This window comes from Penicillium chermesinum (assembly GCF_028974085.1).
Source record: "Penicillium chermesinum strain IBT 19713 chromosome Unknown utg000008l:1.0-1752722.0:1.0-1753981.0, whole genome shotgun sequence".
Taxonomy (NCBI): Eukaryota; Fungi; Ascomycota; class Eurotiomycetes; order Eurotiales; family Aspergillaceae; genus Penicillium; species Penicillium chermesinum.
Window position 1 is genome coordinate 781,128 of NW_026695318.1, and position 22,795 is coordinate 803,922.

General features: G+C 50.6%; 13 protein-coding genes across 13 annotated transcripts; 6 read left to right on the plus strand and 7 right to left on the minus strand.

Annotated features, from left to right (window-relative positions):
* Positions 1–1,705: 1,705 nt before the first annotated feature.
* On the plus strand, positions 1,706–2,044 carry N7468_010082 (uncharacterized protein; the record flags this gene model as incomplete). The annotated part of the gene is made up of 1 exon (XM_058479377.1): positions 1,706–2,044. One exon carries the CDS (start codon positions 1,706–1,708, stop codon positions 2,042–2,044), a length of 339 nt encoding a protein of 112 aa, XP_058325945.1.
* A 268-nt stretch (positions 2,045–2,312) lies between these two features.
* On the minus strand, positions 2,313–6,091 carry N7468_010083 (GTPase BMS1; the record flags this gene model as incomplete). Its single annotated transcript, XM_058479378.1, has 5 exons — positions 2,313–2,774; positions 2,801–5,656; positions 5,719–5,808; positions 5,868–5,938; positions 6,034–6,091. The coding sequence occupies 5 exons, from the start codon at positions 6,089–6,091 to the stop codon at positions 2,313–2,315; spliced, it is 3,537 nt and encodes a 1,178-aa protein (XP_058325946.1).
* Positions 6,092–6,696: 605 nt separating this feature from the next.
* On the plus strand, positions 6,697–7,690 carry N7468_010084 (urea carboxylase-associated family protein; the record flags this gene model as incomplete). Its single annotated transcript, XM_058479379.1, has 3 exons — positions 6,697–6,765; positions 6,791–7,436; positions 7,488–7,690. 3 exons carry the CDS (start codon positions 6,697–6,699, stop codon positions 7,688–7,690), a joined length of 918 nt encoding a protein of 305 aa, XP_058325947.1.
* Positions 7,691–8,305: 615 nt separating this feature from the next.
* N7468_010085 (uncharacterized protein) lies at positions 8,306–8,725 on the plus strand (the record flags this gene model as incomplete). The annotated part of the gene is made up of 4 exons (XM_058479380.1): positions 8,306–8,320; positions 8,375–8,415; positions 8,474–8,542; positions 8,638–8,725. The coding sequence occupies 4 exons, from the start codon at positions 8,306–8,308 to the stop codon at positions 8,723–8,725; spliced, it is 213 nt and encodes a 70-aa protein (XP_058325948.1).
* A 461-nt stretch (positions 8,726–9,186) lies between these two features.
* Positions 9,187–9,792, minus strand: N7468_010086 (SRPBCC domain-containing protein; the record flags this gene model as incomplete). Its single annotated transcript, XM_058479381.1, has 1 exon — positions 9,187–9,792. One exon carries the CDS (start codon positions 9,790–9,792, stop codon positions 9,187–9,189), a length of 606 nt encoding a protein of 201 aa, XP_058325949.1.
* Positions 9,793–10,817: 1,025 nt separating this feature from the next.
* Positions 10,818–11,930, minus strand: N7468_010087 (glycosyltransferase family 32 protein; the record flags this gene model as incomplete). The annotated part of the gene is made up of 4 exons (XM_058479382.1): positions 10,818–10,979; positions 11,030–11,389; positions 11,446–11,601; positions 11,655–11,930. The coding sequence occupies 4 exons, from the start codon at positions 11,928–11,930 to the stop codon at positions 10,818–10,820; spliced, it is 954 nt and encodes a 317-aa protein (XP_058325950.1).
* Positions 11,931–13,823: 1,893 nt separating this feature from the next.
* On the plus strand, positions 13,824–14,366 carry N7468_010088 (uncharacterized protein; the record flags this gene model as incomplete). The annotated part of the gene is made up of 1 exon (XM_058479383.1): positions 13,824–14,366. One exon carries the CDS (start codon positions 13,824–13,826, stop codon positions 14,364–14,366), a length of 543 nt encoding a protein of 180 aa, XP_058325951.1.
* Positions 14,367–14,679: 313 nt separating this feature from the next.
* N7468_010089 (glutathione S-transferase family protein) lies at positions 14,680–15,491 on the minus strand (the record flags this gene model as incomplete). The annotated part of the gene is made up of 3 exons (XM_058479384.1): positions 14,680–15,000; positions 15,045–15,246; positions 15,325–15,491. The coding sequence occupies 3 exons, from the start codon at positions 15,489–15,491 to the stop codon at positions 14,680–14,682; spliced, it is 690 nt and encodes a 229-aa protein (XP_058325952.1).
* A 599-nt stretch (positions 15,492–16,090) lies between these two features.
* On the minus strand, positions 16,091–19,398 carry N7468_010090 (mRNA transport regulator MTR10; the record flags this gene model as incomplete). Its single annotated transcript, XM_058479385.1, has 7 exons — positions 16,091–16,179; positions 16,229–16,759; positions 16,876–17,239; positions 17,308–18,581; positions 18,643–19,057; positions 19,118–19,210; positions 19,273–19,398. The coding sequence occupies 7 exons, from the start codon at positions 19,396–19,398 to the stop codon at positions 16,091–16,093; spliced, it is 2,892 nt and encodes a 963-aa protein (XP_058325953.1).
* A 251-nt stretch (positions 19,399–19,649) lies between these two features.
* On the plus strand, positions 19,650–20,056 carry N7468_010091 (small nuclear ribonucleoprotein E; the record flags this gene model as incomplete). The annotated part of the gene is made up of 3 exons (XM_058479386.1): positions 19,650–19,772; positions 19,834–19,924; positions 20,007–20,056. 3 exons carry the CDS (start codon positions 19,650–19,652, stop codon positions 20,054–20,056), a joined length of 264 nt encoding a protein of 87 aa, XP_058325954.1.
* A 22-nt stretch (positions 20,057–20,078) lies between these two features.
* On the minus strand, positions 20,079–20,850 carry N7468_010092 (5-formyltetrahydrofolate cyclo-ligase; the record flags this gene model as incomplete). Its single annotated transcript, XM_058479387.1, has 3 exons — positions 20,079–20,188; positions 20,255–20,704; positions 20,760–20,850. The coding sequence occupies 3 exons, from the start codon at positions 20,848–20,850 to the stop codon at positions 20,079–20,081; spliced, it is 651 nt and encodes a 216-aa protein (XP_058325955.1).
* Positions 20,851–21,009: 159 nt separating this feature from the next.
* N7468_010093 (Protein r.t1.c1) lies at positions 21,010–21,832 on the plus strand (the record flags this gene model as incomplete). Its single annotated transcript, XM_058479388.1, has 4 exons — positions 21,010–21,114; positions 21,161–21,275; positions 21,325–21,503; positions 21,554–21,832. 4 exons carry the CDS (start codon positions 21,010–21,012, stop codon positions 21,830–21,832), a joined length of 678 nt encoding a protein of 225 aa, XP_058325956.1.
* Positions 21,833–22,187: 355 nt separating this feature from the next.
* N7468_010094 (uncharacterized protein) lies at positions 22,188–22,791 on the minus strand (the record flags this gene model as incomplete). The annotated part of the gene is made up of 2 exons (XM_058479389.1): positions 22,188–22,587; positions 22,637–22,791. The coding sequence occupies 2 exons, from the start codon at positions 22,789–22,791 to the stop codon at positions 22,188–22,190; spliced, it is 555 nt and encodes a 184-aa protein (XP_058325957.1).
* Positions 22,792–22,795: the final 4 nt, after the last annotated feature.

The window sequence follows — 22,795 nt, forward strand, 5'->3', positions numbered from 1 at the left end:
GCTGCAGGTGGCCTGGACGGTCTTTATTTTCTCGTTTGTAATGGGCAGAATCCCCTGATCAGGTAGCAAAAAGCGGGCTGGTCGAACCCCGCAGTAGACGGAGAGAGAGGCGGGGCGATGGCGAGAAGGAGAGTCGTTTGAGGAGGGAAGTGAGAATAAATTGAAGGCGATCACGCACGAACTGTTGCTCAAGGAATTGAGTGAGCCTGGTGAAATCCCACATTAGTTTAGAAATTTGGGAGAAAAGAGCGATCGCAGCGGTTCAGATGAAGCGGGGACAGGGGAGCGGAGACGCGGCCGTGGGTTTCAGGTACACATGAACCAGGGGAATCACCTACCGGGTCAGGAACGGACAGGAGAGCAGGACAAGGGAGAGAAAATAGGAATCCAGCACCTTAAGAACTCCTGAGCTCTAGATCCACGATAAGAGGGTAGGGCTTAGTGGACCTTGGCGGGTGCCTCCTGCACCGCCACAGCTGAGCTGGGATCCCCGAAGTTGCCCATGGACGGCGTTTTGGCCCCCAGGAAAAGTGTTGCCTAAGAGCGTATACATGGCTGCGTACCTGGGGCTGAGGGCTCTGGATATCTTATACTGGGAACTCGAATTTGATACTCGATCCCTCATCTTCTCTACAGTCCAGAATGACCATTTTGGTGTCCCACTAGGCATACGGAGCTAAGTTCGCAGAGCCCTCCGCGTCAGCCCTACGGCAGCGCACCACCACAGCACAACCAATCATGGGCTCTGCATAGTCCTCGAGACGCTGCGTCCCACACTCCCGATAGATGCCTGGCATGGACGATCTACGGGCCATGCGTCGGTCAGCATTTGAAGCCCCTGATTCAATGGCCTAGTTATTCGACCAGCAATTGCCGGCCAAAGCGGGAAGCAGTGCCCTGTCGATCACCAGGACGATGATTCCATTACACTTCTATCTCCGAGGGTCGACATGGAGTCGGCAATGGAGTGCTTTAGTATGGTCCTCTCTTTCTAAACACGTGTCTGTCTGATGTGAACTTGGAAATGTTGCCTTCGTCGAGTCGGGAAACACAAATGCATGCAGCATCCTCATCACAGCATGAGAATTCACTTTTCTTTCTGCATAACCGAGTCCATTGGCTATCTATGATTACCCCGAAGAACGACTTTCGGATGGACACAAGGCTTCTTCAAGCCAAGAGATTATATGTAACGAATTGATTGGTCAAAATGGAGATTGATGCAGATAATCAAAAATCAAAGGCATTGCTAGATTACTCCTATTAAAGCCGCGGGCGGAATGGCTCACCGGGCGAAGACCCGTCACAGCAACGTAATTAATCACCACTGGTAGTGCTTTTTCTGGGAGAGTCCAGGAAGTACTAAGCCGAAGGTACTAACACCCACTAGCTGACATATGGACTTGAATTCGCTTCTTCGTGACTCTCACTCGATTCCTAGGCGCTAACTTGTCAACTCCAAGGATACGCTGATTCGACATATTGGATGTCGTCAACATTAGTCTCGATTTGCAGGGATATTGATCCGATTGTATCACAGTAGCCGGGATGCGATGGTCCATGTTCCACAACGCCGTCATTTCTCACACCCCCACGTCATAGGCGCCCGCAGCTGCATGGTATATAACCCACATGCATTTTGCAGGTGCTTAATTCTCCGGTGCTTGTGTCAACAGCGAGATTGTCGGTTCAGCGACTTGAAAAAATGGTTTACTTCTTTCTATACCTCATGCTCCAGATCGCCCTGTTTGGTGCTTGGGTATCGGGTGCCTTGGACCCCTACCAGAAAAAATGCCAGGAGATCATCTTAGATGCCATGGGGGAGAATAAAATCTCCTACGGCATGAAACGTATGTCGCTTGCTCATCAGTTGGAGCTGTACAAGGTGCTGATGTTTCAAAAAGGAAGCTTGACAGGGAAGAAACTCTCAGAAGATGAAAATCTGAGCAAGATTCAAGATCAGCTTGGCAGTCAGCTGGGAGGAGTCTTCGGCAAAGGAGGTCCTGCAGGAGGAATTGGTTCGGTTCTGAGCAAGAGTCTTTAAACTGACGCTACTCTTGGCGATGACCATTGAACATACTACCCAGAGTTAATACGACCACTGGTATCAGGAAACTTACAGCTTCTGATTCAGTCTCTGTTGGGTTCCAAGGTTTGATTCATATCCTTAGTAAGAAATTTATCCAGGATCAGCCAATGAATGTACAAATAGCTTTTGGTTGTCTAACGCCGTCTATGCAAGACCAGATACTCATGCCCAACGATGACATGTACAAATATTGCCTAGTTTTGAGAGAGTATTAAAAACGCAATCACTTGCGCTTCTTGAATTTACCACCGCCCTCTCCATCATCACCCTTGCGCTTCTTGCCCTCGCGCCGCCAATAGTCATCGCGCTCCCGCTTCTCACGCTCGGCCTTCTTCTCTAGGTTTTCAGCCACCTTGGCACGGTAGAACTTGCGACGCTCCTCCTGTTTAGCCGAGCGCTTGGCCTGTTTCTCGTTGCGCATCGTAGTCAACTTCTGCATCAGGTTGCGGGCCTTCTTCTCCTCGCCGCCGAGGACAACGGCACGCTTCTGCATGTACGTCTTGTCCTTATGGGCCTTCATCTTGGTGATCTGGGATTTGTAAGGCAGCTCAGCGGCGAGCTGACGCGGCACACGGAGGGGATTGAAGTGGCGTTCCTGTCGCTCAATCTTGTGGTAGGCTGAATCCTTGTTCAAAGGGGTTGGGATGCCCTTCTCGCGGCGGACTTCGCCGGTCAGTTTCATGCCCTGCCAGCCGCTGTCGGCGGCAGCACCTCCTCAAGGTCGAGAAGGTTTGTGACGGGATTGTAATAGCGGTGAGGCTTGATGGGGTACCATGCTCGGAGGAAAACGATGTCGCTCATCAGGATCTTATCTTCGAATGTGGCACGGAAGTAGCCGTCTGGCTTGCTGAGAGCTCGCTTGATTTGACCGCGGATACCGGAGACGGTGCGGATCGAAGCTCCTTCAAACTTGGCAATTTCGAGCGAGGAGTTGAACATGTCTTTGATGAATGCAGTGTTTTTGAAGATCTTGTACGGGACACCGGTGAGCTTCAACTTCTTGACAATTTCAGTATGCTCGTCCACGTTCAAGACAACACCAGTAGCGGCGATGCGGAAACCAGGATTCTTGTTGGAGAATGACTGGACGCAGCAGAAGCCGGTGTTGGGGGCGACAAGAGGACCATAGAACACGCCGGTACAGTGCATGTGCTCTGGTGTGTACTTGAGCATACGGTTTCTGGTTCGACTGTCGGAGGTGCTGTAGATTGGCATGGTCTGGAAACGACGCCAGCCGAGTGAGAAGATCAAGGGATCGTTGCTCTTCAAAATCTTCTTATGCCAGCGATGGCGCTTGATGCGGATCTGGACATATCCGAACCGGTCTTCAGTGGGTGAAAGTCCTCCTACGATGATAGGGAAGCGCGGGTTGAATTTCTCCACGAACTCGCAGGGCACATTCTCCAAGACAATTCGAGCGTAGGTACCTGCCTTGTAACCTTCGGCTCGGGCACGAGACGCGGGATCAAGGGTGTCGAATTCGGCGCGGTTGATGTCCAGTTGCTTTTGCATCTTCGCTTTTTGGAAATCATACCAGTCATCTTCGCCGAATTCTCCATCACCACCATCTCGCGTTCCGTCCTTGGCATTTCCGAAGCCCTCTCGGTCTTCCTCCTCGAAGCGCAGTTTCAGCTCTTCCTTCTTCTTGGCATTGCGTTCACGTTCTGCTTCCAAGTCTACCGGGCCTTCCGGCTCGGCGTTATCTTCATCATCGTCATCCTCATCTCCGTCACCATCTTCCTCGTCAAAGCCATTGAAGGCTTCGCCGGTCTCTAGGTCCTCAAACGCACCGTCACCCTCGTCGTCTTCGTCATCATCATCAAAGTCATCGAGATCGTCGTCGTCCGAACCACCGTCACCAAGCTTGGCAGTGACAAAACGTTGTCGAAGAGATTCAATGAGTTCTTCATCCCGCCATTTGCGCTCCAGCTCCTCGTAGTCATAGTCTGGAACAGCACGGAAATCGGCTTGCTCTTCTTGTTCGGTGTTAGTCTTCTTGAAGAAGTCGTCACCGTCTTCTTCGGCTTCGATGTCTGACTCCTCGTCTTCCTTATCGTCGCCAGCACCGCTCCATATTTTCACGACATCGACAGGGTTGATAGATTCGTCATAAATCATGCGAGACAGATCCACAGTGCGGAAAGCTGGGTGGCTGCCCCGGAGCTCTTTTGCATTGGCCAGCATATTTTCTTTCCATTTAAAATTGCCCTCTTCATCCTCATCCTCCTCTTCCTCTTCCTCATCTTCTTCTGCGTCGCTATCCAGCTCCTGGTCATTAGCTTCGGACATAGAACCTAGATCAGAGTCGCTATCGGCGAACGCGATATCTCCGTCCACTTGATGAGCGTTTCCGTTCTGACGGTCCTTGAACTTTTGCTCAAAATCTGCTGGTGCTGAAATATCGACATCGTCGTCGACATCAGAGTCCTCCTCACCAGCATCGGAAATTTCTTCGTCATCGTCACCACTTTCGAGGCCTTCTTCGTCATCCGATGCAGCCTCGGTCACACGCTCGGAGTCAGCAAGGCGGGCATGTCGGCGGTGCTTACGACCTGACTCCTCGTCTTCGCCATCTTGCGCGATTGCTTCACCACCTCGGAACAGACGGACACCTTGATCAGCCTCACCAAGCAATCGGCGTTCGCCCTGCAAGCCAACAACAAGCTGCTCGCCAAGACCGCGATCTTCCTCGTCTTCCTCGTCTCCCGAGTCGCGATTGAAATTTTGTGTCTTGACGTCGATGTATACCGCATCCTTGTCGACCAAAACACCACCCACGTCAGACATGGGCGCAAAAAGCAATTTCTGCTTCTCGCCCAGCTTCCGCCTATTTGACTTTCCTGTCGCCTTGGCAATCTGCTGGTCCATGTGCGGCGTCGGGCAAGGGTCGGGGAGACTTTCGATGCCGGAGACCGTCAGATCGCCCACGCCAGGGACATGCACTCGTGCGCCCTGCGCTGGGAAATTGGTTCCTCGTAAATACCCATATAGAGCCACTGAGCGGTCGCACTTGGGGTTCTCTTCGATCTTCGTAGGGGGGGTGACGTCCAAGAATCGGTCTGCGAGGGCGTAGGGGTGGGAATTGCGCCAGATGAGCGGACGAGGGTTCTTCATGACGGACAAGAATCGAGAAAGATTGTGCACCTCACGATCGGGGTAACGACCATTGATCACCCCAGACAGGTAGAAGAGCTTGGCACCCGAGTACAATTCAGACCAAAAGCGCTGCTTCAGCCGCTTCTTGGTCATCTTCAAAGTACTTTGCTTCTTGAACAGATCGAGATGAGTTAAAATGCCAAATACATTACCGGGCATACCGCTTGTAGACAGAGCATTCAGGAACTCCATGGTCTCCATCTCGAAGCCATAATTACCGTCGATCATGAGGAGCACGATGTCTGCGATTTTGGCGACGTCGATCATTGCAGCGAGGGAGTCTGATGGGCATTCTAGGAAAGTGAGGCGCTTCTTCTTCGAGGTCACGACCGTTAATGGTCCTTGGGGTGAGCTGAGGGTCTGCTTGGTGTAGCGACGGACAAGCGACTTGATCAGTGTGGTTTTGCCGACCTGCGATGCCGGTAATCGTTAACAAGAAAATTACATCTCAACGGAGCATCCCAGAAACTTACACCTGGTGGCCCAACACACGCAACAACGGTCGGAGGAGCCTCTTCGGGCATCCGGTCCACCTGGGGGACGTGCAGTCTCTTTTCCTTGACCTGAACACGAATTTCTGATTAGCATCGGACCAAGCGAGCTTGAGGTTGTAAAAACGTACATCGTGAGACCGCGCCGCCTGCTTATTGAGCTTGCCGGGGTTCGCATAAGCAAAAGCCCTTGGGTTTTGGCCTGTTGGTTATCATAGAATAGTTAGCATCAGGGAGCTTCATCTCGAGTCTCGAGGGCCATCTCCGCAGATTGGCGGAATTGCTGGCGTGACACACCTTCATATTTCTTCTTCTCCTTTGCCGGGCGATGGGCCCGGTTAGACTGCTGCTCCATTGTGCAGGTAGAGAGGTCCAAGACCTCGCACGCAGCTCTCTTCTCAACAAGACCTGTGAAATTGGGTAGAGTCGTCTTGACCTGCGACGGTATCAAACCAAAATTATTATTTCGGGGCGGAAATATATGGATCCGGGCAGAAAAAAGTTGCGTTTATTTTCAGTTTAGCGCGGTTAGGCTGGTACCTGACACCTCAGGCATTAACTTCGTCTTATCGTTATCGCTATCGATATGACCGGCCCGGGGACTTCCCCTCGTCGGGCCGACGAAGTGGAGAAGACGAGGACTGAGCAAGCACGATTGAATGGGGGTGGTGGGGGACTGAGATGTATTCTTTCGCGTAATGGGTTTTCCTCCGGATCCAGAGTAATGAATACCCTTTATCACTGCTGAAAAGGTGTTGAACCCCCACCCACTTCTGGCTGGGTCTACGAAGTCTACGTAGGGGTAAGCCCTATGGAACCAAAGGATTTAGGAGCCCCAAGCGTTATATAATAGTCCAGATACCCCGGAATCGAAGATGTAGATTTCTAATCCAATTTTACCAAATCCCACTGTGTATACCAACACAGTTGAATTTCTACGCGAATCTATTAAAAAAAAAAATGGCTGCCGCCAACCGACCTCCCCCAGCCTACACAGCCCCCCCCAAATTCGGGGATCCACGCGACATCGTCGCTTTACCACGCTATCTCGCAGACTGCAGCTGAACCCTCGGCAAGGACACCAAAAGAATCCTTCACCATCCGTCCATGCTCAGGACAGGCTTGGCTTGTGCCTGCAGGCCATATCTGTCGCCTCACGACGCCCAAGGGCCCACAGGTCGGCGATCTCAACATCTGGAACGCAAATAACCCGCGCGAGCGAATGTGGGCTGCGCGAACCCGCCAGATCCATGCCTCGCATGTCTCAGTGGGGGATCGGCTGTGGTCCAACTTACCATATTTAAGACCGCTGGTGACGATCACCGGGGATTCGCTGGGCGGCGGGCAGCTGCATGACGTGCTAGGGGAGGATGGGAAAAGGAAACCAGAGGCAGTGTTTGGCACGACGCAGTTCGGGGGCCGCGTGCATGATTTGCTAGGTACTCGATGCGATCCCTACGTGAACCTGCTGATGGGCGGCGAAACCTTTGACTTCCACTGCCACTCGAATCTCACGCGGGCGGTGGCTCCGTACGGGCTGACGGAGCTGGATGTGCATGACGTGCTGAATGTGTTCCAGGTCACTGGGTTGGATGAGCAGGGCAAATATTTCATGGAGACCTCGCCTGCGAAGGCGGAGGAGTATTTCGAGTTCTTTGCCGAGGTGGATGTACTGTGCGCCCTGTCGGCGTGTCCTGGTGGTAAGTAACACATCAGAGGTGGTAAGGGGCACTGTGCTAACGATCCCACAGGCGACCTTTCTAACTGGGGCTGGGATGACAAGGCAGGCGGCATGGGCGCGACCTGTCGTCCGTTTGGGAGTGGAGGTGTATCAGTTGGACGAGAAAGTCTTGGCCGGATGGGAGGCACCAGTGAGCCCCGCATACAAGGGGCTGCACGGAATGAGCATGCCACCGCGCGAGCAGGACGGGCTGGTCGGCATATGATCATGTGACCTGCCCCGCGTTCGGCACGCATATCGTCATCGTCATCGCTCCTGCCGCATTGTTACATCAACAGCCTGAAATCAAATGAGAAACCGCGAGGAAAGTTTGGTGTAGCCGGCGTTCGGGGAGGAAGTGGTGGGCTGCCTTGGTTCGAGGCCTAGTCTTTCTTCATGTTTTGTTAGGATGATATTTGAGCGAGATTGGTCTTGTGTCTACCAGTAGACCGTCTTCCTTGGCCTGGCACCACATCCAATCACTCACTGAGAAGTATGTAAATATTTTTTTCCCCAGAAAGGTTGATCAAGCCCTTCGAGAATAGGCCAAGGTACGGCAAATGACGGTGTAACTTGTAGCGTAGAAAGTAAAACCGAGCCAGGGACAGACCAAGATCCATAAAGGTCCTTGATTGATGGAATGGCGTAAGACAAAGCGCGCCCCTCTTATCAGCCTTGACGCCGCATCCGCCGACTATAAAGACTGGAAACTCCTGCCCCTCAAAAGCTCCATCTCCACCTCCGCTTTCTTTCCCTCTGCACCACTCTAGCATTCTTGCTCTCACCCCGAATTTACCAGCTTTGCATCACTTGCTTCCCGGGATTCGTTCTCATTTACTCTCTATCAACATGCCTCAGTACAATGTATGTTGCTTGATGTTGAATCATAGCACGCGAGCTAATATGGTGCCCCACTAGGTCACCCTGAAAGCCGACGCTCCACCCGAGGAGCTCGAGAAGTACGCCTTTTGACAACTCTATCAGCATGAGTTCTTTACTAACTCCTTTCACTTTCAGGGCTAAGCAGACTGCGCAAGAGAAGGGCGGTACTATCAAGCACGAGTACAGCCTTATCAAGGGCTTCATGTAAGGAACCGTTCCCTTCAAATGAAATTTCTACCATCCTATTTTTGTTTTGTTTTTTTATTTGCGAGCTTCATACTAATTTACATGTGCCACAGCGTTGAGTATCCCGAAGGTCATGTCGATTCCCTCGAGTCCAACGAACATGTCCACGTCGAGCAGGATGGTGAAGTCAAGACCCAGTAATGGCTTGATCACTCAAAAACTTCAGAATGGATACACGAGTCGCTTCTGACCGCTCTCTCGATGCTTTGATATGAATAGTTGGATGGGGTTGGTGGAACGGAGGGTTACTTTGCTTTTCAGGATGATTGATACCAAGTATTACGCTTAGCCAATATGCGCTACGTCTTTGCACATCTTTTTTTTAGCGACCTCGGACGGCCGCAGGGCAAGTTTCCCTATTCGCAGACGATATCAACGACTTCAGACGAACCAAATTGCCATAACAAATCTTTTGATTGCTGGGACTGAACCCAAAATGCGGATGCCTTACACTACCAAATAAACTCATTGAAATTGTAATGTGATAAAATCCGTAAGTAGACCATCCAGGTATGAACCGCTTAGCAAAAGTCCGACATACAAGGTACCAGAACCACCAATTAGGCCTGACGAACACAGCCCGCCGCGTGAACTGGGCTTATTTACTCTGTCGCAGATTGCCCTGTCTCAGCCTGCGCCTTGAGTCCCTCCACCCACCGCTGGAAATTGGTCCGCAACAGACTCCCATACATCCACTTCACCACATGAACCAGATAACCCTTCTGACACTCCCAATTCCTCACCTCCGTGCCCCCCTCCACCTCCTTCAGCTCATGCACCCGCTCCGCATTAAGCAAAGACCGCCAGAATGCGCCCGGGGCATCCGGGTCTGTTACCCAGATAATCCGCCCCGGGCTTCCAGCCCCGGGGTTCGGGGCCACGGCCTCCGTCACAATAAGGTGGGTATCAGCGGGTGGCTGCGGCTTTGAGGCTGCGGGGTCCATGCAGACGTGGAAAGTTATCTTCGTCCCAGCGCGCAGGACGGGAGAGAGGGGTGCGGCGGCTGGTCCGTCGGGCTGCGAGCGGATGGTTACGCGAGGCACGAAGGTGTTCCATGCTGGCCAGGTGGAGGTGTCCGTCAGCACTTCCCAGACGTGGGACGGAGGCGCGGCGATAAAGGTGGAGCTGCCGAGGTGGAGGGTCGCGTCGGCGGCCGAGATGTTTGGGGTCGACCGGGTGGTGTTTTCAGGGTCGGTAAGGGAGGTCATTATTGAGCTATAGGGTCAACGCGATAATGCGAATCAGTGGCTGGGATGGTTGCTGGGATGGTTGCTGGGATGGTTTGCTTTGTCTTGAGATCGCGGGATGCGGTGTTCTTGGCCCCCATGCGCCGATAAGACACCACCGCCTGGTCTCACGCGGAGGGCGTATTGTTCGGTTGGTCAGCGAGATGCTGCTATTCGCGACCAGGGAGGCTACGATATATGAGAGCGAGAACCCATATGGTTAGGCTCAGATGCCAACCTTTGAAACCAGTTTGGTTCACCACAAGAGGCTGACGCCATGTCTTAGCATGCGCGTAACTGAGACGGTGTCTCAACACTCTAAGTACCCTACTAAGGTAGTCTACTACTAGTGTTGAAGTTCAGAACATCCACTTACGCTATGAATAGAGTTCGTTGTATTTTCGGCAAGTATAGTTTTGAACATATAACAGAAGCTCAGGCAAGTAGAGCAGAGCAGAGCAGTACAGAAGATTATGAGGATCCAACAGAGATAATTGGTAAGACACAGCCACCGTGCAGATCGTGACTCTGAGCATTTCAATAAGGAGCCGCCCCACGGCCATGTAAGAGCTGGGATATCTCAATTTCCAATTCTTGTCAGCCTACCAAAGCACACTCCCGCTTTTTCTTCTTCACGATGTTCGAGCAGAGTGTTGACAATGTCCAACATGTTCTCTTGTACCGCCCACCAGGGGGGAGAACTCCCGTCCTTTGCGCACAGATTTGGATTGGCTCTGGATTTGAGGAGCAGCTCGGTTATTTCGAGGTCTGCCAGCTGTGCAGACCACCAAATTTGGGGAGTCGTTATAACGACCCAGAACTGCATTGATGCCGAGGGCGAATAACATCCTGGCTATCTCTATGTGCTGTACCTGCACCATTATCCAGGGCGATGGGTAACCCTCCTCTTGATCCGGGTCTGCAACAAACAAGAGTAGTAATTTGAGTTCCAAATAGTGATATTTATGCTAAGTACCAATACATATGATATACAGGATCTCCTCGTTTCAAGGATAATCGGTGAGACGGGGCGAAGGGACTGTGGTGTAGGGATAGAGATGCTCGGTCCTTCTGTGCATGATGCGAGAATAGACCCAGAAGAGAAAAAGACCGACGAAAGCAGCAAGGGAAACACCACAAAAAGTGAGGAACTGCCAGTGTTGGCCCATCTAGATCGGTTAGTGGCAACCAAATGGCTTAGGTTTCGGAATCCACTAACCCAAAATATTAGACGCGCATCCTTGCCATGCCAGCTGTTTCCAGTATGGTGGGTGAAGAAACTCCAGGTGTACTTCTGATACTCCTCCGGCATAAGAATACGAATGCGACTCATGTCAGATGGGGAGTCTTGAATATACTCTTTCCATAGAACCGACAAGAACAGTGGCCCTGTCGAGTACATAATGGTGATGTACGGGAGACCCCATTGGTGATCATATTGCTGGAGCACTTTGATGACGCGTAAAAAGAACGGATGCTGGGGCACAGAGCCCATTACATCGTTCGAAATACCAGTAGGCATAGTCCTCCGTAACCATGCCGGATAAGCGAGCAGGGGATCTAAACGACGATTGCAGCCCTATTTTGTGTTAGACCATCTATCTCAGCAGAAACTGCTGCGCGGCGGACACATACATCATCCAAATCGATATACGTTCCGCCATAATAAGCCAGCACAAAATATCGGATCGCATCTGCGCGCTGGATAGGGTAGGCGTAGTTATCAAACGTTTTCAGGAACCATGGATATTGAGCTGCGATAAATGCACGCGACTTTTCATCTGTCCACAACTAGAAAAATGGTCAGCAAAGGTCTGAAGCTAGTAGTCAAACGAGAGACATACAATATACTCATAGTCCGGGTGCAGGTCAATGCAACTTTGTTGGGGATTCCTCCAATGCTCTGGGATGCTTCCGTTCTTGTAGGTCTGGTGGATAATCTTGGGAATGAGCTGGGGGTGCTCGATCAGGCTGGAGTTGAGCGAAGGCAACTCGGTAGATTGAATTGCGTCCGCAGCAGCATCTTCAAGAAGAAGCGATAAGAGTGTTGAAACACTGCGGACCAAGAAAAATAGTACAAGAATGTTGATCAGAGCAAATATCAATAGACCGCGTCGCATGTTTATGTTGAGGGCTTCTGAATAGACGGTTTTGACCAGCCATCTGAGCAGAAAAAGTTACGCGAGAGGAATAAAGGAAACTGTTGGTTAAGTGTCCATGAAAACGACAATTCTAGTTAGGCAGAAAAATAGTTCGGATCAAAGATCAAATAGGAGTATAGGAACGGAATTTTTCTCAAGTAAATTTCCGTCCCTTGATGTTCGCCGGATAATCGCTGGATGCTACGCCGGCCGCGCCGCAGAACCTTGGAACCTCCTCTAGAACACGCTTATTCAGAGCGGCCGAGGCAAATTATTCAGGGATGCCTAATTGCTATAAGATGAGCCCCCTTATTCTGTTGCCTGCGACTTCGCAATTTGCTCCCGTGTTTTCCGTCTTTATCAAATCGGCCCAGGCGGATATACTTCGTTGAGATTTGAAATTCCTACCGCAAGAACACGCGGCCGGATCCTCGGCACCGTCTTCGTCATGCACAATGGAGCGCGCCTCGCAATGGTGGCAATTTTATTGGGAACTTTGTTTTCGTTTTATCTATTAAACAAGCACCTCAAAGATCTTGAGGAGCAATATCGTGTGCGCAACGTACATGGAAGGATGGCTCCATCACTATCGCCCAAATATCTTTCACCCAAGACAATAAAGCTCTGCCTAAGGATGAGTTCGAGACTTAAGCACTTTCCCTTGTGAGATTCTCACCATTAGTGAATCCCTTAGAATATCCCTCTAATCCGACTCAGCAACAATAGCTGTCAAGAGCCATCAGTCTATTTACGGAATAAGGTTTGACTTGGCAGGATGGGTAACACGGACAAGAGCTACATGCCCAAAGTGAGGGACTAATCAATGGCCCAAAGATAGATTGCATAATGAGACATGGATCCCACCAGCGACAATCGCTTCTAATAGCGGCCTTCAAACTACTTCAGTCCCAATGGAAAGTATCATATCCAAAAATGGCGCTAGGACTGTCGATTGAGTCCCCTTGCTTCTACACCAACATTATAGTAGGCTATCCTCACCAACTTCAACGAATAATTCCGTAACCGCCAACAATATATTGAAATATCTCGGAAGCTGATAGGGATGGAGCACGTCCAGTCTCAGAAATGACCAAGAGTATCGCAGAGTGCATCAAACTGTTTTGTTGAACTGATACCTCACCGATGATGCGGAGGGGCCAACCGGAGGGACTCGACCAATGATCAAGTCGCATCGCAACTACCAGACCACATCAAGACTAGCGAATTTCTTGGCGTCTGTAGAATCATTAGCATGCTAGTTTAACAAAACTTGTCGATCTGTTGACCGCAACTCCATTATAAATCAAGTACGGCTTTCGCTATTCAAGGCCTTGGGGACAACTAAGCTTGAGGCGCTGACCCATGCTGGTTCCAATATTTCAGTAGAACAAAGAGAACCATCGCCATTTAAAGCTACGGGGAAAGGACTGAATTCTGCGCGACAATATCGGGATTCTGATCTGACTGACCCTGGTCCAAACTTTGGAGTCAAGGAGCTTAGGCCCGAGCAACTATTAACCTTCACGTGGACCAAGTTTTGGTTTGGTTTATGGCAACATTCAATCGCCGTCAGGCAGCCGATAACAAAAGGTATTCCAAGACTGGACCTGATCATTGACTCACCCTGTCTTTGTACCGCTCACACATAAAAGCAATGCTAAAGGGCTTTCAAAATAAACAGAGGTTGGGTTGCTCGTCCTAATCGTAGTTCCAAATAAAGCCCCGGGGACCTGAGGGCCGTATATAAGGAGTCTCGGTGCCAAAACAGCACTCTACCCTAGGCAAGCGGTATGATATCAGGAGGGGGCTTGCCTCTTTATTTGTGCATTCATCAAGTAAGGAAAATTATCCTCTACCTCAGGCTTCCCAATAATGTCCGACTCCGATTGCCTTTTCATACGAGAGATAAGTGACGACGCCATCGAAAACGCCTTGACTGAAGGACTTGAAGACCGTTGGGTTGAAGATGATTCCAGAGCAAATGTTCCTGCTTTGCAACATTCTTCATCGCCCATGGTTCATCCTGTCACGGTTCAGGACCCGGAAAGACCTCGTTCTCCTCCAGCTGTTCCTTCAAATAGAAGAACCACTCCGGATCCACAGACCCTTGAGCTCGCTCCGACATCGACGTACCTGCTACCTCGGGTACAAGAGATTCCTGCGGTCAACGAACCTCTCCCACGAAACTACACGGCAAGCCCTACCAGGACTATTAACATACATCGCTTGAAGGCACCCGCAGGATTGCCTATCACTCAAGGCAATAGGGATACTACACAACCAAACAACGCGGATGAGCCTCAGAGGCCTACTGCGTTCCTTTTTTCCGGGAGGGAGAAGGTTATTTCGAGACGTCGGTCCTTGAGGGACGTTGAATCTCTCGAATCACGAATAGCCAAGCTCCTTTCAAACTGAGAGAACGAGAGTGTAAGACTTGAACCGTATTTAGCTCTTAATTGGGACATGTGAAAATTAGCAGAAACATACCACAAGGTCGGCTATCAAACTTGACAATGTATAGTTTCTGGGTCTCTGTCGACAGTTAGTTTAGCGTCTGGGCCTCATAACCCATCCCCTCTACCACAGCCAGAGACAGTTAATCATCAATATCAGAGACATTTTCGCTGTTCGTCGCCAAATTCTGTAGGTAACAGGTCTAACACGTCTAGTATTAGTGAAATAGCCCACAGCAACTTCCACTACTATTTATAACTCCATGCGAAACCGATCAAGCCCGATTCTCCATATAAGGCAAACAAGCCTCATAGATCCCCCTAAACCCCGAATACCTGGCAATGCGCTGAAAGACGCCTTCGTCAACCACCCTCGCGCACTGCAAGTTCCCCGCAAGAAAGAAATCAGAATAACTCGGCTTCGCACCCAGAATAAAAGGGCCGTCCGCCTTATTGGTCTGGATAAGATCGCTCACAGCCTGCAGCTGGCCATCTATTGTGGCCCAGCTCTGGTCCTCGTCCTCAGGCAGCACTTCCTCAAGGGGCTTTCGGAAGGCCGCTTCTCGGGTCCTTCGGAAATATCCTGGGATCGAGGACTGAGAATGTTGATTTCGCGCGGAATTATCGAACCACCCCATACGAGCTGTACTTCCCGAGAAGCAGCCTCGACTTGCTGGCCTAGCTCGGAATGCAGCGGTACGGGTGGAGTGGGATAGGTGGCTTCTATAAACTCGGCGATGCGAGATGATTCCAGCATGCACGTGTTGCTGGGTATGTGGCGGATTGCTGGGACGGTGTACTTGTTCTTAACGCCCGGTGAGGATTCGCCTGGGTCCAGGCCACTTTCTTCTTATTAGTAAAAGACCTCCGACGTTGTCATCGAACCTTAAGCCATGCAGATGGTTGTAGCTAGAACTCACAGTTCCTTCAGGGTAGGTTCGATGTCTGGGAATTCCACGAAGATAGTCGAATATGAGACCCCCTTGTAGTTCAGCATCAACCTGATGCGCCACACCACCGGGGAGAAACATTCATTCTTCTCAGATGCTAGGTCGTAGAGCACAATATCGGGCTGCGGACTTGTCATTATACCTCTAATTGGGATTGTTCGCGAATCGAGTTAAAGATTGGCGTTCTTGTGCCCGAAACCCTCGGACTCAAGTCGAGGTGGGGGGTGGTGCTAAATATAGGGCAGACAGGCTGTGGATTTATACCCCCACCATATCAGCCTCAGGGATCTGTCCAGGTGGAGATTAAGAGGTCTGGGCTTTCTACGCTGCGTACTGCTTCGACTCGCATGTCGATCTTCATATTACAAACGTTTCTACTGTTAGTCGGCGTCTTCATTTCATTTTATTACCATGATCACTTGCGGGCAAGGCGTCAAGTGTCTGATTGGTCTACCATACTGTCTACCACATCATCGGGGGCGCACTTGACCGAGATCCCGAATTCAAGGGGGGTTAAATAATTACACATAAAGAGCACAGGTCTGGCAGTCGGCGCAGCCGACGATTCACTAAATCATGAAACGACCGGATTTCGTTGCCATCGTGACCAGACATGATACATGGCGCGTTAAGGGGAATAGAACCAACACCGATTGTGCAAATGCTCCAGCTTTTTTCTGTTTCAGGGCAGCTCCCTAGATCGTCGGGTCCATAAAATGTACATCCGTGAAAGCGATCATCCGCTAAACCGGAATCGTGTTGCCTCCAGACGGCCGAGGCCATCACGAGGGGCGACATTACGTCGGCGGTAAGAGTTCGTGAAGTCTATATCTCGTTAGAAAACGATAGGTATAGTTGGAATAGGAGCACCCACCTTGAAGTAAGACGCGGATTTTCCGGATCTCGCCAGACTGAACTTTGTCGGAGACGTTCTTCAATAGACGCTCTGCTTCACCTGGTTTCATCGTTCCGGCTGGAAGCATCTGCAAGGTGTTCTGCAACCAGGCTCCAGTCTCCTGGGGCAGAAGATCGAACATGGTCATCATGACACCAGATGCGTCAGGGAAACAATCACTTGGGAACGTAAACATCATACCCGTCAGCACACGCTGTGCTAGGACTTGACCCTGTGACATAAGAAGGGCCTTGACAGCCTCCCGAACCTCAGGTGGGTTCGTGTAAGGCTCACCCTCCGGACTGACAAACTCAGAGACGGTGGGCTTTTCATAAGCAAAGCTGAACAGATCACGGTAATAATGTAGAGTGGCAATTATGGGGTCGGGTTGTTGAAGGGTAAGAGCACTGAGTGCAGCGGAAAATATGGGAACTGAAAGGGATGAGCCGATAGATTTTTTGGGGTAGAATCGGACGGCGTCTGCAGAAAGGCGGAAAAAGTCCTCGATAACTGCTTGAAATTAGCATATTTAAAAGGCCAAAAGAAAGCACAAACCATCGAACACAAAAATAAGAAAGATGGGATCGGTTGCAAAGGCATGGTGAGGAATGGGGGAGGGGCATTACCATCAGGCAAATTTTCCGGAGGAAGGTCGTTCAAAATCCGGAGAAAGGCGATAGCCTGCTGTTCATAGAATTGGAACACAGCGTCGCTTGTCGCCTGGTCCACATATTCCGCACCGTCGGAAAATTCACGCACAACGGCATCCGTTGCCCAGAGAAAGCAGCCCTCGCGGGATGCCTGGAAGCCATTTGCGATGCTTTCGGCTAGAGTAGGGAGTAGGGGAATCATAGCAGTCCGGTAGCAAATAATCATGTAGCGCCAGCACCGACAGACCCGCTCCTGGATAGGCGTAGAGGAGGTAAAGTTCATGACAATCGTGGTCATGATGGGCAAGATCTCGCCGCAGTATTTCACAGCAGGGTTCTCCTGGCGGGGGCAACAATAGGAGTCACCACCTGCACGAAGATAGTGATGAGCTGCAAGTGATCGGCCACCGCTCGTTGGCCGTCTTCATCTTTGGCGTTATTAGCAAGGTTCATGATCCGCTGCATAATTGGATCACAGAACATCTTGAATGAGTCATAGATCTTCTCCAGTGGTTGAACAGAAACCACCGCGGCAACACCCTCGGTCACCTCTTCTTGGCTGGCTGGCTTCAATTTGTCAAGCACAGACTCGAAAAAAGAATGGAGGTGATCGATATGGCCGCCGAGAAGTTTCTGGCAGTCAGTGCCAAGGAACTTGAACGCGAGCGCAGACGCCTGAACGACTTCTGGTGAGCTGTGGTTGAATCCTGAAATAACGTAGTTGAGCTGCGCCTCCAGTGTCTCGGGGTGGAGAGCAGTCCACTCGGTATAGCGAGCGAGAGCCATGATGGCTTGGAACCGGACCTTCTCCTGATCAGGGATCTGGACAATCAGGTTGACAAGTTCGCTCAACACGGTATTCTCTTCAGGATCCACCATACGACCCATGGCTCTAAGGCCAAAAAGAGGCGCCTCCAGTTCTTGCCAATGGGGGACGTGCTCATTGCTGGCTTGCGCCGCGTACTTCCCGACCCATTGCTGAATGATCTGGTAGATCTTACCAAGGCAATCGGTCACTCCGACGACAGCACAGCAATCCTTCAACACGTCGCCCATGTTATGACGGAATTGGCGGTACTTCTCTTCCTGCTCCCGGTCCCCGCCGAAAAGGTCAGTTTCGCCTTCCTCGGGGCTAGGGAGCTCAAGATGCTTGACCATAATGTCAAGCAGCTGTGAATATATATCTTGGAAGTTGATCCGCGCCTCTCCGTATCGCGGGAGCGTGATGTATTGCTTCAGTTCGTACCAAAACATGAATGTGAGAGATACAGCATCGCGCTCCCAGTCACGCGCAGCGCACTCAAGAACCGCCTCGACGAGACCTCGGAATTGAGCAGGCAGTCTTGCGATCAACACAGCCCACGCTTCGCCCGCCTCAGCAAACATTCTAGTGATTCCTTTGAAAGCTTCCGAGTCCTCTGCTTCGGCGGTTTCGACGATCTTCGGTCGCAGGGCCATCAGTCGGGGATAGAGGGCTTCGATGACGGGAAGGGATTCATTGACGTCTTTTGTGTCACGGTAAAGTGTGCACATACACTCCACGCCTGAGTCGAATGATACATCGTTATCCAATGCCTTCAGGATCACATCCATGAGGGGGGACTCGACAACTTTGGCGGCAGGAATTTCGCGTAGCCATGAAGTGATGCAATCCAGGAGGCGCGGGTTGGTAGCAGCCGTATCTTGCGAGATATTAGTATAATAATTTCACATCAATGCCTGGAGAAAGCCCAATATACATACCCGATGATTGAGCATACTGGATCAATAATTGCATGACATGCTCTGCGTTATCTTCCAGTAACTCTTTCGTTCTTTCGATTAAGTCATCCTCCTGTTTATCGTTAGTGCCGGACTCCACAAGAGGCATAGAGATCCCACCCACGCTAAGATTGATTTTGCGGCCTTCTGTCACTTCCTCCGGGAGGATCTTCAGGAATTCCAGAACACAATCCCCCGCACTGTTGCCCAAAGCAGACCCCACTGTCGCCAAAACATCCTTCCATGCCAGCATTTGGATCGCAAGACTTGCCAAGCACACACAAAGTTGAGTTTGAATGGGGCGCGGGCCTGGCGCAAATGCAACCAACAATCCCAATACTGAGTCACGAAGTCCTACGACAGACTCGGGAGGGAGTTGATCAAGGTCGAAAATGATCTAACAGAATATCAGCCACAATTCCCCTCCCAGTGTATCCTTTTCTCATCATATTCCTACCTTTCCCTTGAGTGTAGTCGCCGCGAACAGTTTGGCTTCGATCGGTACATCGGGTGACTGTAGAAGAGCATGTGTTGTTGTCCATGCCTCCAGCTAATGCGCCAATCGTTAACATGTCATCGAATTGAGCATCAGCGGAAATTCCTATTACATACTGACTTCTGGAATTTCTCTAGAAATTCATGAGCCTGGGTCTTCTCGGCCTTTGGCACATTCCCTTGCATGGTTGCGACGGCCGCCAGGACCGGGGCAAAAGCCTGCCCGCTATCCTTGCTGGCCATTTTGTGGATTAAGTAGACGATACCAGGCACAGCAATATTCGCAAACAAAAACGAAAAGAAAAGAAAAAGGTGAGGTGTAAGATAAAGGGGGCGGCAAGACGCGATAGTGGGAGGAGGAGATGGGAAGGTGGGATGGTTTGGCCCGTGACTAATCACGGGAACGCAGAGCTTGACCTGCTTGAAGATACACCGCGCTCGCGACGTGCACGCTTCGTTTCCCAACTTCGTTCTGCTTCACTCAACGCGACACAATGCCTCCTCGTAAGACTTTGTTGGCACCTATCCACTTTGTCTTCGGCCTTCTGCAGAGGCGCACGACTGTGGCTGTCTGGCTTTATGAGCAGCTTGGATTCCGCATTGAAGGCAAGATTCGTGTATGTGCCCAATCTCCCAAGCCACGTTTCGTGCTCGAACAATTACTTACGCAAAGTCCAGGGATTCGATGAGTTTATGAACCTGGTGCTCGATGACGCCGTTGAGGTGCGCCTCCCCACCAATGGGCAAGATGAGAAGCGGCGACCACTTGGTATGACATCCGATATAGCTCGCATCTTTGAGCTATTGCAAAGGACCTTGAATTTTTTTTTGAAAGCTAACTATCTTAATAGGCCAAGTCCTCCTGAAGGGCGACAACATATCCTTGATCCAAGCTGCATAATTCGTTCCATTCTTCGTTTCGTTCACCGGCGGTCAAGATATCGTCCATCGCCCACAATAATCGCGTCTATCAACCAGTCATGCGGCATGACTGGGACTTCCTCGACTATCTGCTCTTGGAGCGACAAAGCGACTGGCACCGGAGTTAGTTTGGGTTCAAAATAAAGGGGTTCTGTGTTGTATGGATTTTGAGATTTACCGAGAAATGGCATTTTGTTGCTCGAAGTCGCATATCGCGTTAGGAAATGATCATAATACCCCTTCCCATGGCCGAGTCTTCGGAATCTCTCATCGAAGGCCATTCCGGGCATCACAATCAGATCCAACCCTCCTTCCGTTAGACAATTGCGGCGACCAGGGAGCTGCCTAGGATGTAGAGATGGTATTCCCCACTTGTCGGATTGTAGAGCCTCCAACTCATCCGTAGATTCGAGAGCCAGCATGTCCATGATAGATGTTTTCTCGACCGTGTGAATATATGGGATGTATACTTTTTTACCACGCTCCAGTGCATCTCGGACTATCCCAGACGTTGAGAGCTCTCCGACCGGCATAGACAGATAGACCCCAATGCTTTTGGCATTTTGGTATTCGGGTAGAGACAGGAATTTGTTGGTTGCGACTCCGGCTTGATCATGGTCAATACGGACTGACTCATACAGCGGCCAGCCTGTCTAGTGTTCCTTTGATGAACGCGAACTTACATTGCTGAGCTATCGAGACCGGCGACAAGCCTTGGAAGACCTCGCGCAGGTGCTTGCGTAATTCGCGCTTTGCGGTTTGGAGAGCGGCCATGGTTGCTGAAGAGAACCCCGCGGGAAACGGGATCGCATTCCAGCCGATATGATAAGAGTGGACCGGTATGCTCCAAACAAGGGACCCAATGAAGGGGGTCAAGCAAGAGCCAACTCGGCGTCTGGCTCTGCTCTGGACACTTTGCCTCTAACAAGCATCATGGTTTGGATTTGGAGTTTGTTCGTGTCGGTAGTAGCCGCTACCAGCGCGCAGGACCTGGTCGGTACTTGGACTAGCAAGTCCAAGATGGTCTTGACAGGCCCGGTACGTTCGTTTCCCGGCTTATGATCAAAGTCGCTAATCCTGTCAGACCTTTTATGACCCTCTTGAAGACAAGTTTATAGAGCCTATCTTGCCTGGGATTTCCTACTCGTTTGATGCAAATGGTTACTACGAAGAAGCTTTCTACCGGGCATTGGCCAATCGTGAGTTTCCAGTGGATCCGTTATAGATGAAACTCTTAACACCACGCAGCATCGGACCCTTCCTGCCCTTCCGGTATTATGCAATGGCAACATGGATCTTATGTTGTTTTCCCGAATGGCTCTTTGAGCCTGCACCCTATTGCAGTGGATGGCCGGCAAATGCTCTCTGAACCATGCAGAGGAGATACTAGCCACTATACCCGATACAACAACACTGAGCATTTCAAGGTGAATCTCAGCATGAAGAGAAAATGGAAACATCCACTAATATCACATAGGGATACTCGGTCTCCATTGATAAGTATCATGGTGTGCGAAGACTGGATCTGACCATGGCAACCGGTGAGATCCAGATGCCTCTATACTTCGCCTACAAAGACCCTAAAATGCTACCCACCAATACCCTAAATCCGGTCCCGACAGGTCATAAGAAAAGAGAAATAGTTGGGCCTGTCCAACTGGCAATTAGGGAGGAACTGCTTAATCCAGACCGCTGGTGGTGGCTTGGGGTATTTATGACATCACTTGGTGGAATGGCTTTTTTCTTTTCCTCATAACTGCATTGGGCATGTAATTCGAAATTTTCGTGATACAATTTGAGTTAGGTTTGGCCTCTGTCACCGGGTTGAAACGGCATGAATGATTCTAGATGTCCCACCCCTGGTCGGGCTGTAACTACCTGGTATCAGTAGTTTATACCTTCTAGCCTATTTACTCCTAGTCAACCGTGACGACCAACAATGAAATATATATTAAGCTGTCAGTGCCGGGACGGTGTTCTTGATGCATCTAAGCATCAATCTTTTTTCATGGTCCGCTTCAAAGATCAATAAGTACTCAAATATTATACATTCCTTGAATGGAGACCTTGTCTATAGTACACTGGACATATTGTAGAGGCGCACCCAAAGCTTAAACAATCGCTTTCTTAACCAGACCAGCAACCTCTTTGCGATCCGCGGGCTTGCCATCTAAAGCCCCACCAGGAGCGAAAAGCGCTTTGAGGACTTGGCCTGCATCTAATTTGGTGCCTGCCTCTTTGATTGCTGCAACCTGCTGCTTGATGATAGCTTCCACTTCCTCCGCTGACAGGGTCTTGACTTGACTCGCGTACTCTTCCAGGATTGCGATTTGCTCATCCTCCTTCTGCTTCAGGTCTGGTCGCTCTGCCGCAGCGAATTGGTCAGCAGCATCTTGCGCAGCTGCAGCGCGTTTCCGGATAAGTGACAGAAGTTGAATGTCGGTCTGGATGGGGGATGCAGTTTTGGCAGCGTTATTTGTTTCAGAGATCAATGCGCGAAGGACATTAAGGCTAGCAGAAATTAGCTGTCATTTCACGAGAAACCAAATTGTTGCCCTACCGAGCCGTGTCCTTGGCTCTCATTGCGGTCTTCAGATCGGTGCGCAGCGTAGCCATCAAAGGCGGAACTGCGCTGGAGTTCCATCGCACTTGGATTGGTCGCACAGCGCCAAGGGAGCGTAGCGTCGACCGCACTGGTAGTGTGGCAGAAAACATTTTC